The sequence below is a fragment of the Pinus tabuliformis genome, chromosome 3_1 (genome assembly GCF_031772625.1).
Source record: "Pinus tabuliformis cultivar Carrire ecotype Pingquan chromosome 3_1, CPIR1, whole genome shotgun sequence".
In the NCBI taxonomy this organism is placed as follows: domain Eukaryota; kingdom Viridiplantae; phylum Streptophyta; class Pinopsida; order Pinales; family Pinaceae; genus Pinus; species Pinus tabuliformis.
In genome coordinates, this window is record NC_142301.1 from 317,278,314 (window position 1) to 317,293,569 (window position 15,256).

The 15,256-nt window shown below is 39.0% G+C and overlaps 1 protein-coding gene across 1 annotated transcript; it reads left to right on the plus strand.

The window, feature by feature from the left end:
- The first annotated feature begins 1,033 nt into the window (after window positions 1-1,033).
- On the plus strand, window positions 1,034-3,072 carry LOC149187049 (pectinesterase 2-like). Its single transcript, XM_089409539.1, has 2 exons — window positions 1,034-2,006; window positions 2,309-3,072. Exons 1-2 carry the CDS (start codon window positions 1,034-1,036, stop codon window positions 2,989-2,991), a joined length of 1,656 nt encoding a protein of 551 aa, XP_089265665.1. The 3' UTR covers window positions 2,992-3,072.
- The last annotated feature ends 12,184 nt before the right edge of the window (window positions 3,073-15,256 follow it).

Here is a 15,256-nt window from a genome sequence, read left to right on the forward strand (position 1 = left end):
TCTAAAAAATTAAAAAACTCTAAATCCATTTATATATTCAAAAATATAATTTTAATAGCATTACTCTTAAAAACCATCAACCATCACCCAATACACTACACTTTCCCTTTATACCAACTCTCACACAATGCAACTGAATGTGAGGCCTTCAAAGACAACAGGGAAAGTTATGCAGATACGCTGGTAGCTAGCTTTTAGGATAATCTATTTAGCGAGGGGTTATTTTGAATTTTTACAGAAGCAATCAGTCCCATAGGCTATCTTTAACCTCATTGAGGTTAAAATAATTTATTTCTTCTTTCTTTCTTTCTACACGACACTTACTTACCCTTTACACTAAAGGGCGTTCTACCTGATGATTTAGATTAAAATACACGTTCATTCAGAAAATCTAGAGATTTTTATTTAAATATATTTTTAAGTTAAAATAAAGCCTATTTTGATAAAATTGGGCAGAATTTTTTGTAAATCCAGGTTATAGCTATCAAACTTCAAAATTGTAAATCCAGGTTATAGTTGTCAAACTTCAAGATTTAAAATTCTCCTCAGAATTTTGATGGTGCTGAATCCATTTTCACAATTAAAACACTTCAAACCCTCATACTACTAAATTTAAAAAAAATTACTAGATTCTTTCAAAAAAAAAATTATATATTAAAAAATATAATTTTAATAGGTTAGCTCTTAAAAACGATCAACAATACACTCCACTTTCCCTTTATATCAACCATCACACAATACACTCCACTTTCCCTTTATATCAACCATCACAGAATACACTACACTTCCCCTTCATACCAACTATCACACAATACACTACACTTTCCCTTCATATCAAAGGACGTACTACCTAATAGAGAACTGAAAGAATAAATTCTGACGACTGGCCAACGAAAATATCACAAGGTAGAAGCGGTCTCCTGCTTACGTTCTAACAGTGGCCTCCGCGTTGTTGATAGAGTTTGACTGGTAGAAAAAAATGATGAATTTTGTTAGCTTCTGCGAGTGGCTGCTTCATTCAGTTAAAGCGAGGATGCGTTTGCTGAAAAATACCTTGGCTATGTCTCTGGCTTTTGTTGTTTTTCTAGTTGCGTCTGTCTGTGTAGCCGATTTTGTCATGACCGAAGTAAATGAGCATAGGGTAGGAATAAGCCGCCGGGAATTGCAGACGTCATGGGTTTTCGAATCGGCGTGCAACGCGACATTGTATCCGGATGTCTGCGTTTCGACTCTCTCAGAGCATCCGGATTTCGGAAAAGCTAAGAACTCCAAGGAGATCGCCACCATTGTTGTGAAAGTGACCTTGGACGAGCTGAAAAATCTATCGGGAGCTTTAACCTCTGAGATGAGTTCGAAAGTGACAGTGGGCCAAAGTAACCAATCCGCCGTGGATGACTGCATCGAGCTCTTCGGATATAGTTTCCGTCAGCTGAACGAGTCTCTCGGGTCTCTACAGAGCTCGGAATGGAGAAGGCAGGAGGCGGACGACGTCAAGACTTGGCTCAGCGCGGCTCTCACCAACCAGGAGACTTGCATCCAAGGAGTAAACTCCGGGAATCCTATGCTACCGGCACTGCAAAAGGTGTCGAAGCTTCTCAGCAACTCTCTTGCAATGGTCAACACTATTTCTCCCCCGCGTGTTGACCGACGTCTCTCGACCGATTCCGCCCTGTCCTCTGCCGGCGAATTGTTACCAGTGGAGGGCGGTTTACCTTCGTGGTTGTCTCCGGCTGATCGGCGGCTTCTTGAGGCCCCAGCGGTGGGCATACGAGCAGATGCAGTGGTGGCCAAAGATGGAAGCGGGAATTACAAGACCATCACCGAAGCAATAAACGCGGCTCCAAGTAGAAGTAACGGTAGATACGTAATACATGTGAAAGCAGGAACATACGCGGAGCAGGTGCAGGTTTGGAAAGATGGTATCATGCTCGTTGGCGACGGGATGTACGCGACTGTCGTTACAGGAAGCCTCTCGGGAGGTTCACTCAGATCTATTTCTAATTTTGGTATTGTTGTTTTATACGCCACGCTTTATAACTATTTTATCACAAGAAAATAATTCTGGCATATGGTAACGATTTATTTCTTTATTTCATAAATTAAATTATTCAAATAATTTAAAATGTTTAATATTTTGAAAGTTATGTAATGATTGAAATTTTTTATCAATCAAATGAAATTAGTTTTTTAATTTAGAAAAATAAAATAACTAAATTATAATTTATTAAAAAATACTTATATTCATATTAAATTATTAATATAATTATAATATAAAAATTAATTGTATCCGTTGTACCATGCTTTGCAGTTGCTACGGGAAAGGAATTTGTTGGTAGAGACATGGGGTTTGAGAACACAGCAGGTCCAGGCAAAGGGCAAGCCATTGCTCTTCTGGTAGCATCGGATCACTCGGCCCTGTATCGCTGTAGCATCCGAGGTTACCAGGACACGCTGTACGCCTTTACCCAACGCCAATTTTATAGAGAATGCGACATCTACGGCAGCGTGGACTTCATCTTCGGCAACGCAATTGCAGTGTTCCAGAGCTGCAACATAGTGGCGCTTAAGGGAAACGGGGACATGAGTTTTATCACGGCACACGGCAGAATGGATCCCAATCAGAACACCGGCTTCTCCATCCACAACTGCAAAGTGACCACGGGGGACAAAATTCCGGTTCCCACTTATCTTGGAAGGCCGTGGATGCAGTATTCTCGAACGGTGTTCATGCAATCATACTTGGACAAAAGCATTGCTCCCGCGGGTTGGTACGAGTGGTCCGGAAACTTTGCACTGAATACGCTCTATTATGGAGAATATATGAACTCTGGCCCCGGTTCCACAACTGGGAATCGTGTTAAATGGCCGGGATATCATGTCATCACTTCCGCTAACGAAGCGTCCGAATTCACAGTACAACAGTTCATATCCGGAAATTCCTGGTTGCCGTCCACGGGCGTTGCGTTCCAAGCGGGCCTAACAACGAGCTGAAAATATTCCCCTTCCTGCTTGCTATTCTTACGCCTATTGTATTCCGGGATCCCCTAGGTAAAATCATTCGGAATATTTAGTGCAAATTTGTATTCTGATACCATTATAATATGATGACCTTCCATTATGAACAGGTTGTCCAAAACAATGTTATTAATAATTGTAAATTTCAATGTATTGAGACCATCTCATCATTTAGTCATTCATGGATGTATACACATATTTTACTTCAAGAAAACTAATGTAATAACCATTATTTATGCACATAAGAACATTACTTCTCTTCTCCGCACAAGAATTCGTGAAAAGATTTTCCAAAGTTGAAGTATGTAACGCATGCCTCAAAATATGATATGCTCCACTAACCTTATGGCCATCTCGAACTTTTCTCTGACGTACATCGACTTCCATCCGACGTACACTTCATGCTGGCATATGGATTTCTCTCAGCCAGGGCTATTTAGACGCATCAGTGACTTGCATGCCATCATGATACCATGCATGTAAAACACTACACCTAACGATTATTACTTGTCTGAATATTAAGTCGAATGATTATTACTTGTCCACGGCATGTAACCTCTCCATTGGATGCATTATGCGTGGCATGAATCTTTGACTCTTTGAAATGGTGATTTAAATTTTAGACCTTGGTAACTATGATTTAGACCACTCGATGGCATTTTATTTTATTGGAATTTTCGATGGTTTGGTAACTATGATTTAGACCAGTTTGGTAATTATGATTTAACGTATTCGACTTTGTTAATTATGATTTAGACCACTCAATGATTTGGTAACTATGATTTAGACCATTAAATGACATATTCAAATTTGGTAACTATGATTTAGATCACTCGATGGTTTGGTAATTATGATTTAGATCACTCCATGGCATATTATTTCATTTGAATTTCGATAGTTTGATAACTAGAATTTCGATAATTTGATAACTATAATTTAGACCAGTTTGGTAACTATGATTTAAATCACTAAATGACATTCGAATTTGGTAACTATGATTTAGACCACTCGATAGATAGCATATTACAGCAGCGACTAAGGCTTGTGGCTTTCATTTTCTAATTTAAAAAATAAAATATTTTTCCTTACTTAAAACCAACACATACTTTTAATCTTGCTTGATATGCTCAACTCCCCATACTACACCAAAGTTTCCAATATAATAACCACGCTCTTTTCCAAAGCATAAATTCATGGAAAATACATAATGAAAAGGTGGTTTTTCTTTTCAAGCCGGAGTGCATCCCTCTTTTTTTTATGAATGCAAGTTCCATTCCATAGGGTGTGTCAACTCTTAAGGTAGTTGCAACAGAATCGAACCCTAACTACTTCTTGATATTAAACATATAATAAATTAACAATATTTTAGGAATGGAGAATAGGGATATTACATTATTAAAGGATTAATTTTTTTTTTTAACATAATTCGTTTCAATATTTTTATATTTATATGTTAATTTTTTTCATTATCTTAATATACATTTCACTCTTTTAAAAAGATTGAATATCTCACTCTATTTCTGAATGGTGATGAAAGTGTGATTTATAATCTCATAGTCTAACTAATAAATCAATAGCTCTTTCCTAAGCATTTTTCTATTCAATTTTATATGAAATTTGGTAAAGATTTTTAAGAATCACAAATTTTAGTTATTTAATATTTAAAATTCCAATGTTTTAGGATTTTTTAGTGTGGATTCTATTCACACATTCAAAAGTGCATTTTAAATAAAAAAAAATTGAAATCTTACTAAAAAAAGTATTTTCTCTATTAGTTAGACTCTAAATATCACATAAAAAATGACAAAATAAAGATAAAATGGAAATACTAGCTTCACAAACCTAACTATTTATTGATGTTAAACGTATAATAAATTAATAATATTTTATGAACACAGAGAGATATTACATCATTAAAAGATCAAATCTTTCTCTTTGTAACATAATCAATTCCAATATCTTTATATTTACACATTAATGTTTTTCCCTTTCTCAACACATTTGATAAAAGTGTAGCAAATACACATTTCACCCTTTTTTTTAAAATTGAATATCTCACTCCATTTGCAAATGGAGGATGAAAGTGTGATTTATAATCTCATAGTCTAGCTAATAAATAAATGAAATAACTCTTTTCAAGACTTTTTTCTATACATTTTTATTGTTGAAATTTGGTACCGGAGGAAAAGTGTCCAAAAGAATTTAATTTTTCTCCTAAAGTGACTTTATAATTTTATAAAGTTAAATCTAATTTAAAAGTGACTTTAAGTGATAAAGTTACTAAGTCTAATTTTAAAGTGACTTTTATAAAGTCAATGAAAAATTAGAAAGGAAAAGTGACTTTGGAAATAAATGACTAAGTGGGTCTTTATTAAAGTGGGGTGAATTAAAAAATAAAAAGTGAGATTTAAATGAACATTTAATCTCAGCCATTGATCTAAATCTATTTCAGCCATTGGATTTAAAGATCACCCAAAAGTCACTTGGGTCACCCAAAAGTCATTTGGAGTTATATTAAGGGAGGAAAAGGAGGAAAAGATCACATTCGATTCAATTCTTTCATGAGCAGATTGGGAGAAGGAGAGCAAGAGAACAAGAGAAATTTCTGAGCAGGGAGGAGAAGGAGACAGCAGCTTGGCACACATTCCAAGGCAACAGTTGAGCAGATTTGTACAACTGATTCAGCACACAATGAAAGGCAGATTTTGGCACGATTTTCGAGAAGAGGTTTGCACAAAAATCGAGGAGCAATTTGCTGGTTTTTTTGCACGCAAAACGAGGGCCATACAGCAGCATTTAATGCTGAAAGTGGGCACGAAAATCGAGGAGACCGTACAGCATTTATTGCTGTCCTGTTTGCTGTAATTTCCAGTTTGCTGTGAAGCATGGGAAAAGAGATAAGTTATAAATTTGCTTGTTGATTTTTTGCTGAAAATTTCTCACTGTAAAAGGCAATTTTCAGAAATAAAGAAGAGCTCTCAAACTGGTTTTCCCCAAGAGTTGTAGGGGGTTTTTCCAGGGTCACATTGACCAAAAATCTCAGTGTTTAAATGTGTTTTAATGGCTGTTTATTACTGCTGATTTTTATTTCTGCAATTTCCAGCATTCTGTAAAATTTCCAGAATTTGTGTTTTCAGCAAATTTATTTTTTTCAGCTTGTTAAATGTATGGTTATGGGAAAGGGCATTTAACTATATGGGAGAAATAAGGAGAAACTGAAAACCGGGGTGGGAAAACAGAAATTTCTACATGGTATCAGAGCTTGAGTGTTGAAGGGCAGTTTGGGACAGCAAAGGGAAAAATTACAGTTGCTGATTTTTCACTCAGAAAATTCCAGCAAGCTAATTTTTTCATAAACAACAGTTTTATCTTTACTACAACAGTGCTATTTTTCAGTTTTAGGACAGCAGGGTGTCATTGGGATTGAGGATGGAGGATACGCTGGATGGGCATATAAATTACAGCGTTTGGAAGGAGAGAATGCAGAGTATCTTTGAGGAGGTAGAAGTCTGGGATATCATGGTGCATACCACACAGAACCATGTTGTTGTGCCTACTGATGCTACTCAGTTGACAGCTTATAATAAAAAGAACAACAAGGATAAGAGGCTGATTCTAGGCGGAATCAAAGACCATTTCATTCTTCATGTGAGAGGAAAGAGCAATGCCCATGAGATGTGGACAGCATTGTCCAATCTCTACCAGAGTACCAATGAGAACCGGAAGATGGTCCTGAAGGAGAAGCTGAAGAACATTAAGATGGGTAATGATAGTGCAGTTGGATATCTCACAAAGATTACTAATGTGAGAGATGAGTTGGAAGCAATTGGAGAGGCCATTCCACCCACTAAGTTGGTGTGGATTGCAGTGAATGGCCTCCCCCGTTCATGGTTGAACTTTGCTGATGGGGTTTGTGCACGTGAGACCCTTCCCACGTGGGAGAGGTTTTGGGATAATTGCATTCAGACAGAGATCAGGAAAGGTCAGCTTGGGGCAGCCAAGCCAGTTGAGCAGGATGAGGATGTAGCACTGGTGGCAGGAGGCAAGAAAGGCAAAGGGAAGAAGCAGGCTTCCACAAGCAGTGGTGGGGGCAAAGGAAAAGGTAAAGGTAAACAAGGGAACACACAGAAGGACTATTCCAAGGTGAAGTGTTGGAATTGTCAAAATATGGGACACTATGCAGTTGTGCGTCCGGAGAAGAAGAAGAAGAAGGGGAAGAACCAGGACGTGGCAGCTTCAGCAGAGATTGAGGACTTTGCTGGTCGTTTTGACCGAGAGTTTGCGTTCACTACGTGTGAGTCCTCTAGTGTAGGATCACCTGCCACACAGGTTCAGAGGGAGCATGCTTTTCCCTCGATTAGCGGAGCATCTTCAGGTATCTGGTATGTGGACAGTGGGGCTTCATGTCATATGACAGGAGTCCGTGAGTACTTCTCAGAGCTTTTAGAGAGTGGCACTGATATTGAGGTAGTACTCGGTGATGACAGAGTTGTTAGAGCAGTCGGGGTGGGGACAATGACATTTCAGAGGGAGTCCAAACCTCCCTTGAAGGTGTCAGAGGTTCTTTATGTGCCAGGGATGAGGAAGAACCTCATATTCGTCTCAGCTTTGGAGGACAGAGGATATGAGGTATTGTTCAGGGGAGGACAGGTGTTGATGTATCCCAGGGGCACTCCAACTGATTCAGTTAGAGTGATAGGTGTACGCCATGCAAAGGTGTACAAGTTTGCATTCCAACCCCTTTTGGCATTGAGCAATAGTACCGATAGCAGAGCTAGCAGTTCTGAGTTGTGTGAGATTTGGCACCGCAGGATGGGACATATGTATCATGGAGCCTTGAGGACATTGCGGGAGATCACTACGGGTGTGACAGATTTCAGTACTGATCACTTTGATACTTGCAGAGGTTGTGCGATGGGCAAATTTGCCAAATCCCCTTTTCCCAGCAGTGACAGCAGAGCGACGGGGATACTTGATTTGATTCATTCTGATGTGAGCGGTCGGATGTCTCATGTTTCCTTGAGTGGATATGAGTACTATGTTTTATTCATTGATGATCACTCCAGGAGGACCTGGATTTATTTTTTGAAGACCAAGAGTGAGGTCTTCAAGCGGTTTCAGGAGTTCAGAGCTCTTGTGGAGACTCAGACAGGTCGAAAGATCAAGTCCTTGAGGTCGGACAATGGAGGAGAGTACACCCTTGGAGAGTTTGTTGACTATTGTGCGGAGGCAGGCATTAGGAGGGAGTTCACTGTTCCTTACAACCCCCAGCAGAACGGGGTTGCAGAGAGGAAGAATAGATCCATCATAGGGGCTGTCAAAGCCATGTTACATGATCATGGGTTGCCATTGTTCTTGTGGGCAGAGGCCTGCAGCACAGCTGTTTACTTGCAGAACAGGAATCCGCATTGTGCCTTGGGGCACATGACTCCGGAGGAGGCTTTCTCTGGGAAGAAGCCTGATATTGGTCATCTTCATATCTTTGGATCCATTTCATACTCCTATATACCCAAGGAGAAGAGGACCAAACTAGAGCCCACCGCAGAGAAGGGTATCTTTGTGGGCTACAGTGAGACCTCAAAGGCCTTTCGGATTTACATTCATGCACAGAGGAGAGTTGTTGTCAGACGGGATGTGAAGTTCGAGGAGGACAGGGCCTTTAGGAGGTCACGGGAGTTAGAGTATCTGGATCAGCCAAACCCTCAGCAACAGTTGAGTCAATCGCAGGGATCCAGTGGGCAGGGATCAGGAGGATCCGGAGGTACATCTATGAGGATGTTAGGTACGTCAATGAGCAGTGGCTCGCCGAGCCAGAGGGGTGGTGCTCCGGGCAGCATGCAGAGCAGTTCACAGAGCAGTTCACTAGGGAGTCCATTGATGGACAGTTCACACGGTGCCTCAGCTTCTACAGGTTCAGGTGCTGGCAGGAGGATTGCAGGCAGACAGTCAGGAGTTCAGACTATTGATGGTGATGAGGAGGAGGAGTTTCATTCTCCTATGGGAGAAGCATGCTCAGGGAAGAGAAAGCCCAAGTGGCTTCAGGACACCTTGAGAGATGCCACATTTGTTGCTGAGCCGAAGAGGCCGGTCAGAGAGAGTAGACCACCTGAGAGGTTTTGTAGCTATATGGCGATGGTTACCAGCATCCTTGACTCTGAGCCTTCTAGCTATGAGGAGGCAGCTAGCCAGCAGGTCTGGAGAGAGGCCATGCAGGAGGAGTATTCTTCTATCATGAAGAATGATGTTTGGGAGGTGGTGCCAAGGCCTGAGGGCAAATCCGTGGTTACTTCCAGATGGCTTTACAAGGTAAAGCATGCTGCAGATGGCAGCATTGAGAAATTCAAAGCGAGGTTTGTGGCTAGAGGGTTCTCCCAAGTAGAGGGAGTTGATTATGAGGAGACCTTCGCTCCCGTGGCTCGATATACTTTGATCCGCTCCATTATATCGATAGTAGCAGAGATGGGTTGGAAGACCCACCATATGGATGTGAAGACTGCATTTCTCAATGGCTTCATACAGGAGGAGGTGTACATTGAGCAGCCACAGGGCTTTGAGGTGCATGGGAAGGAGTCCCATGTGTGCAGACTGAAGAAGGCCCTTTATGGCCTGAAGCAAGCTCCCAGAGCTTGGTACTCCAGGATAGATACATATTTGCAGGGGATGGGTTTCACAAAGAGTGAGGCAGATCCGAACCTTTACTTTATTGTGATTGGTGAGGAGCCTCTCATTCTGGTGCTGTATGTGGATGACTTGATCATTACAGGTGCAGAGAGACTCATAGAGCACTGCAAGAGAGATCTTGCGACGGAGTTTGAGATGAAGGACATCGGCTTGATGCATTACTTTTTGGGTTTGGAGGTGTGGCAGGAGGAGGGGCATTTCTTCTTGGGGCAGGGGAAGTATATTGTGGACATCCTTAGCAGATTCCACATGGAGGATTGTAGACCCATGTCGACATCGATGATCACCAACTGGAAGAAGCTTCATGCTTCGGATTCCGAGTTGGTGGATCCCACATTGTACAGGCAGCTAATTGGTTCCTTGATGTATTTGGTCAACACTAGACCAGATATCTGTTTTGCAGTCAACACGATGAGTCAGTTTATGTGTGAGCCTAGGAAGGTTCACTGGGTGGTTGCAAAACACATTTTGCGGTACTTGTAGGGGACAGTGGATTATGGTCTGGACTACAGGCAGGGAGATGGAGTGAGATTGGCAGGATACACTGATTCTGATTAGGCAGGTTTTGCTTTTGATAGGAAGAGCACTTCAGGGTGCTGTTTTGGGTTGGGTTCAACAGTAGTGTCATGGTTCAGCCGGAAGCAGCAGTCAGTAGCACTGAGTTCAGCGGAAGCAGAGTATATGGCAGCCAGTCTAGCTAGTTGTGAGGCTATCTGGCTTCGCAAGATGTTGTTTGGCTTATTTGGTCAGCCGTTGAGACCTTCAGTGATTTACTGTGATAATCAGAGTTGCATTAAACTCATGGAGAATCCAGTATTTCATGACAGGTCAAATCATATCGGGATCAGATATCATTTCATCAGAGACTATGTTCAGAAGGGAGTTGTGAAGCTTGAGTATATTTCCACTGATGAGCAGGTTGCAGATATCCTTACCAAAGCCTTAACACGGGGCAAGCATGTCTACTTCAGAGACAAGATGGGTGTGATGAGGAACACCTTCCTCGGTAAGAGGGAGTGTTGAAATTTGGTACTGGAGGACAGGTGGTTCCCTTAGGCTTTGATCTTTGGGCTAGGGAAAAGTGTCCAAAAGAATTTAATTTTTCTCCTAAAGTGACTTTATAATTTTATAAAGTTAAATCTAATTTAAAAGTGACTTTAAGTGATAAAGTTACTAAGTCTAATTTTAAAGTGACTTTTATAAAGTCAATGAAAAATTAGAAAGGAAAAGTGACTTTGGAAATAAATGACTAAGTGGGTCTTTATTAAAGTGGGGTGAATTAAAAAATAAAAAGTGAGATTTAAATGAGCATTTAATCCCAGTCATTGATCTAAATCTATTTCAGCCATTGGATTTAGAGATCACCCAAAAGTCACTTGGGTCACCCAAAAGTCATTTGGAGTTATATTAAGGGAGGAAAAGGAGGAAACAATCACATTCGATTCAATTATTTCATGAGCAGATTGGGATAAGGAGAGCAAGAGAGCAAGAGATATTTCTGAGCAGGGAGGAGAAGGAGACAGCAGCTTGGCACACATTCCAAGGCAGCAGTTGAGCAAATTTGTACAGCTGATTCAGCACACAGTGAAAGACAGATTTTGGCACGATTTTCGAGGAGAGGTTTGCACAAAAATCGAGGAGCAGTTTGCTGGTTTTTCTGCACGCAAAACGAGGGCCATACAACAGCATTTAATGCTGAAAGTGGGCACGAAAATCGAGGAGACCGTACAACATTTATTGCTGTCATGTTTGCTGTAATTTCCAGTTTGCTGTGAAGCATGGGAAAAGAGATAAGTTGTAAATTTGCTTACTGATTTTTTGCTGAAAATTTCTCACTGTAAAAGGCAATTTTCAGAAATAAAGAAGAGCTCTCAAACTGGTTTTCCCCAAGAGTTGTAGGGGGTTTTTCCAGGGTCACATTGACCAAAAATCTCAGTGTTTAAATGTGTTTTAATGGCTGTTTATTACTGCTGATTTTTATTTCTGCAATTTCCAGCATTCTGTAAAATTTCCAGAATTTGTGTTTTCAGCAAATTTATTTTTTTCAGCTTGTTAAATGTATGGTTATGGGAAAAGGCATTTAACTATATGGGAGAAATAAGGAGAAACTGAAAACCGGGGTGGGAAAACAGAAATTTCTACATTTATGTGAAATTTGATAAAGATTTTTAAGAATCATAAGTTTAAGTTATTTAACATGAAAAATTCCAATGCCTCTATATTTTTTAGAATGTGGATTCCATTAATATATTTAAAAGTGCATTTTAAATAAAGAGAAATCAAAATCTTACTTAAAAAAAAAACCATTTTCTCTATTAATTAAACTATAAATATGACAAAAAAAGGTAAAATAAAAATATCATTGAAATACTCTAGAGTGTGAATTCCATTTATATATTTAAAAATGCATTTTAAATCAAGAGAAATCAAAATCTTACTTGAAAAAAAACTATCACATACCTCGGTAACCTTGAATGTAAAAGCAGGGAATTAGAATTTTATAAAAATTACCCACAAGTAATTATCAAATTCACAACTCCACAATTCCTCATTAACCATTAGATATTATGTTCATTAGTACATCAAGTAAATTGCAATAGAAGTAAATTGCAATAGAAGACAGTAAGTTGCATAACCATTGCATAACCTTTAACCACCATTGTGGTAGTGTAATAACATAAACTGTCTCATGAATCCTTGCATCCATTTCTTGATATCCTTAACCATAATAAATAATCATGTACTAGGACATTATGATTATCACATCAAATAAAGAAACATCATCATCAAGGATTCAACGTCATCCAACTGACACAAAAGGCAATCACATCAATCACACCATTGAACACTGATATACCTCGAAACCTCGTAGGGTGAAAACCAGCAAATGTTTAATCTCATTATTAAATGCTCGTGATGGATTTCACCCCTCACTCAATGGCTTATAAGGGATTCCATCCCTTAACCATTGTTATAAAATCATTACAATGAATTATCATTAAGTTGTCACATAACTAGCTAAAAGCCAATACAGTTTCCATGTAATCTTTTACTTACATACCGCCACATACAACATTCCTTGTGACATGATTATTCTAGCAATGCACGATCCTACAACTCGAACTCATCTGCATGGACCATTGATCACTTTCCTGCCGCAATGTTAACATCACTTTCCTTGGCACCTACCGCCTTCATTTCCTGTCAATGTTGTCATCAACACGCTTGGCAACAAGATTAGATACCATATTAATCAATCAATAAGCAACCTCTAAAATATATCTTTTAACTTCTACTCATATGCATGAGCAAGCATGACATACTATATAACTAGCACATATACTCAGGTAAATATTGTTTTACCTCCTTAATGTTTATTTACACTAATGCATAATTCTCTTTAAGAGTTCCAACCCATTAGTCCTACTAACATGTATAACACAATCGTTACATATTCATACATGTAATAAACTATTGTTCCTATGCTTATGCACATGTGTTCTTTTCACATAGTTATTTTTCGAGAACTCAACAAAGTTTCTCTAACATACAAAGAACATAACTCTATATCACAATGACTATTCTTTGTGCATACCATAGCTTATCATATTAGCCCTTCTTTAATGTATGCAACACTTATTCCCTTCACCAGAATACTACCATCATTTCATGCAACAAACCACATACTTCTTTCTTAAAGGAAGTCATTATAACCTCAATTCTCTATCTTCCTATAAGTAAGTTCCTCATGCTTCCCTTTCAAGAAATTATTATAGATACCATCTTTATGCATAAAAATTCAGGAAACAATAACATGGTTAACTTAACCTTTTATGCACTAACATCAAGAAACCAACACAATCTCATCTAACAAGACAATCTTTTCAAGGGATAAATATTTCCAAGAAATTTAACTTAATACTTTCTCTATGTACACCCAAAATCATATTTCCAATGTCACAACCGCTACCCTTATGTGCATGCAACATGTGTTTTTCCTAACACAATTACTTTTACTTCAATGCACATAATCTTTTCATGAAACAAGTATGGGTTCTGGTTCTTGTATGAACACTATTCATATGTGTCTTTAAAGGAAAGAACCGCTATTTTTACTTTCAAGAAAACTCTCATAAAAGCCTTCATCTTCATACATGAAGTATGCACCCTTTCCTAAAAAGGAAAACTATAGAAATAAATATCTATGAGCCTAGAAGTGCATCATTAGCTAATTCTATCATGCATGTAATGCATAATTATTTCACATGAACTTAGAAATTAGCTAGTATCATAATGCCATTAGCGTACATCCTTTCGCCAAGAAAACATATTAAATATTCAGTCTTTTACTGCATGCACTAACATATTTCTTTACCAAGAAAGCATACAAAATAATCATTCTTTTACTACATGCATTAACATATTTTCTTACCAAGAAAACATATAGAATAATCATTCTTTTACTGCATGCATGAACATATTTTCTTACCAGGAAAACATATAAAATAATCATTATTTTACTGCATGCATTCACATATGTTCTTACCAAGAAAACATATAAAATATTAAATCTTTTACTGCATGCATTCAAATACTTCCTCTACCAAGAAAACATATAAAGTATTCCTATATTTTTCTTCAAGAAAGTGGCAAGCTACTTATCTTTTCCATGGCAGCCTCGTTTCCTTCATCACCAATCAGAACTATGTCTTGAAAGGCCTTTGAATATCATATGCAGGCTCCGTTCCGCAACACCAGCCACAAACTGAACTGGGACATAAGAGCTTTCAATGGAGTTAACACATATTAGAACCACAATACGCATTGTGCATGGCTCAACTAAACTATTCTGCATTTGATGACAGGCAAATCGGAGGCTCAAGGGACGTGAACCTGGCTAGCAGAGGCGGTGCCAAGTTCATGTAATAATTAGAGATGCGTCACACTGAGGAATAAATTTGTGGGCAAGAGGAGATCACGAAGGGTAAAAGGCACTCCGTTTAGCCTTTATTGAAAACCACACTACCTCCCAATAATATCTGAGCAGATGACGAGTTTTCCATCTCGAAAACGGTAGCGCGGCACCCCTCTCAGGGTTGAAGTTAGAGCCAACCAGGCCTGAGGCAGCCTTTCTCTATTGAAGCCACTGTCAAGCGGCCAAGTTATTGAAAGCACAAAGGTTCCACAGTCCACACAATCCTGGTGTTGGGTTCTCAACCCCCACGTAAAACCTCTTCCCTCTTCCGTAAGAGATCTCCCTCCATAGCCCAAGACGAACTCAATGCCTGCTCCCGAATCCAGAAGTCGACCCAAATAAATCCCTCCCCTATCCATTCATTCCTCATTTGGTTTCTCGAATAACAAGAATCAGTTTTTATACTGATTCATAACTTGAAATTACTTTTACGCAGGGATAATTATAATAGTTATATTACATACTCCCCCCCTTAACAAGAACACCATCCTCGGTGTTCATCTCTCGTTGGGAACTTGATATTTTACTCATGATATACCATTTAAACCACACAAAATGTGATCCTTCTTCTTTGAAAACAAAGAT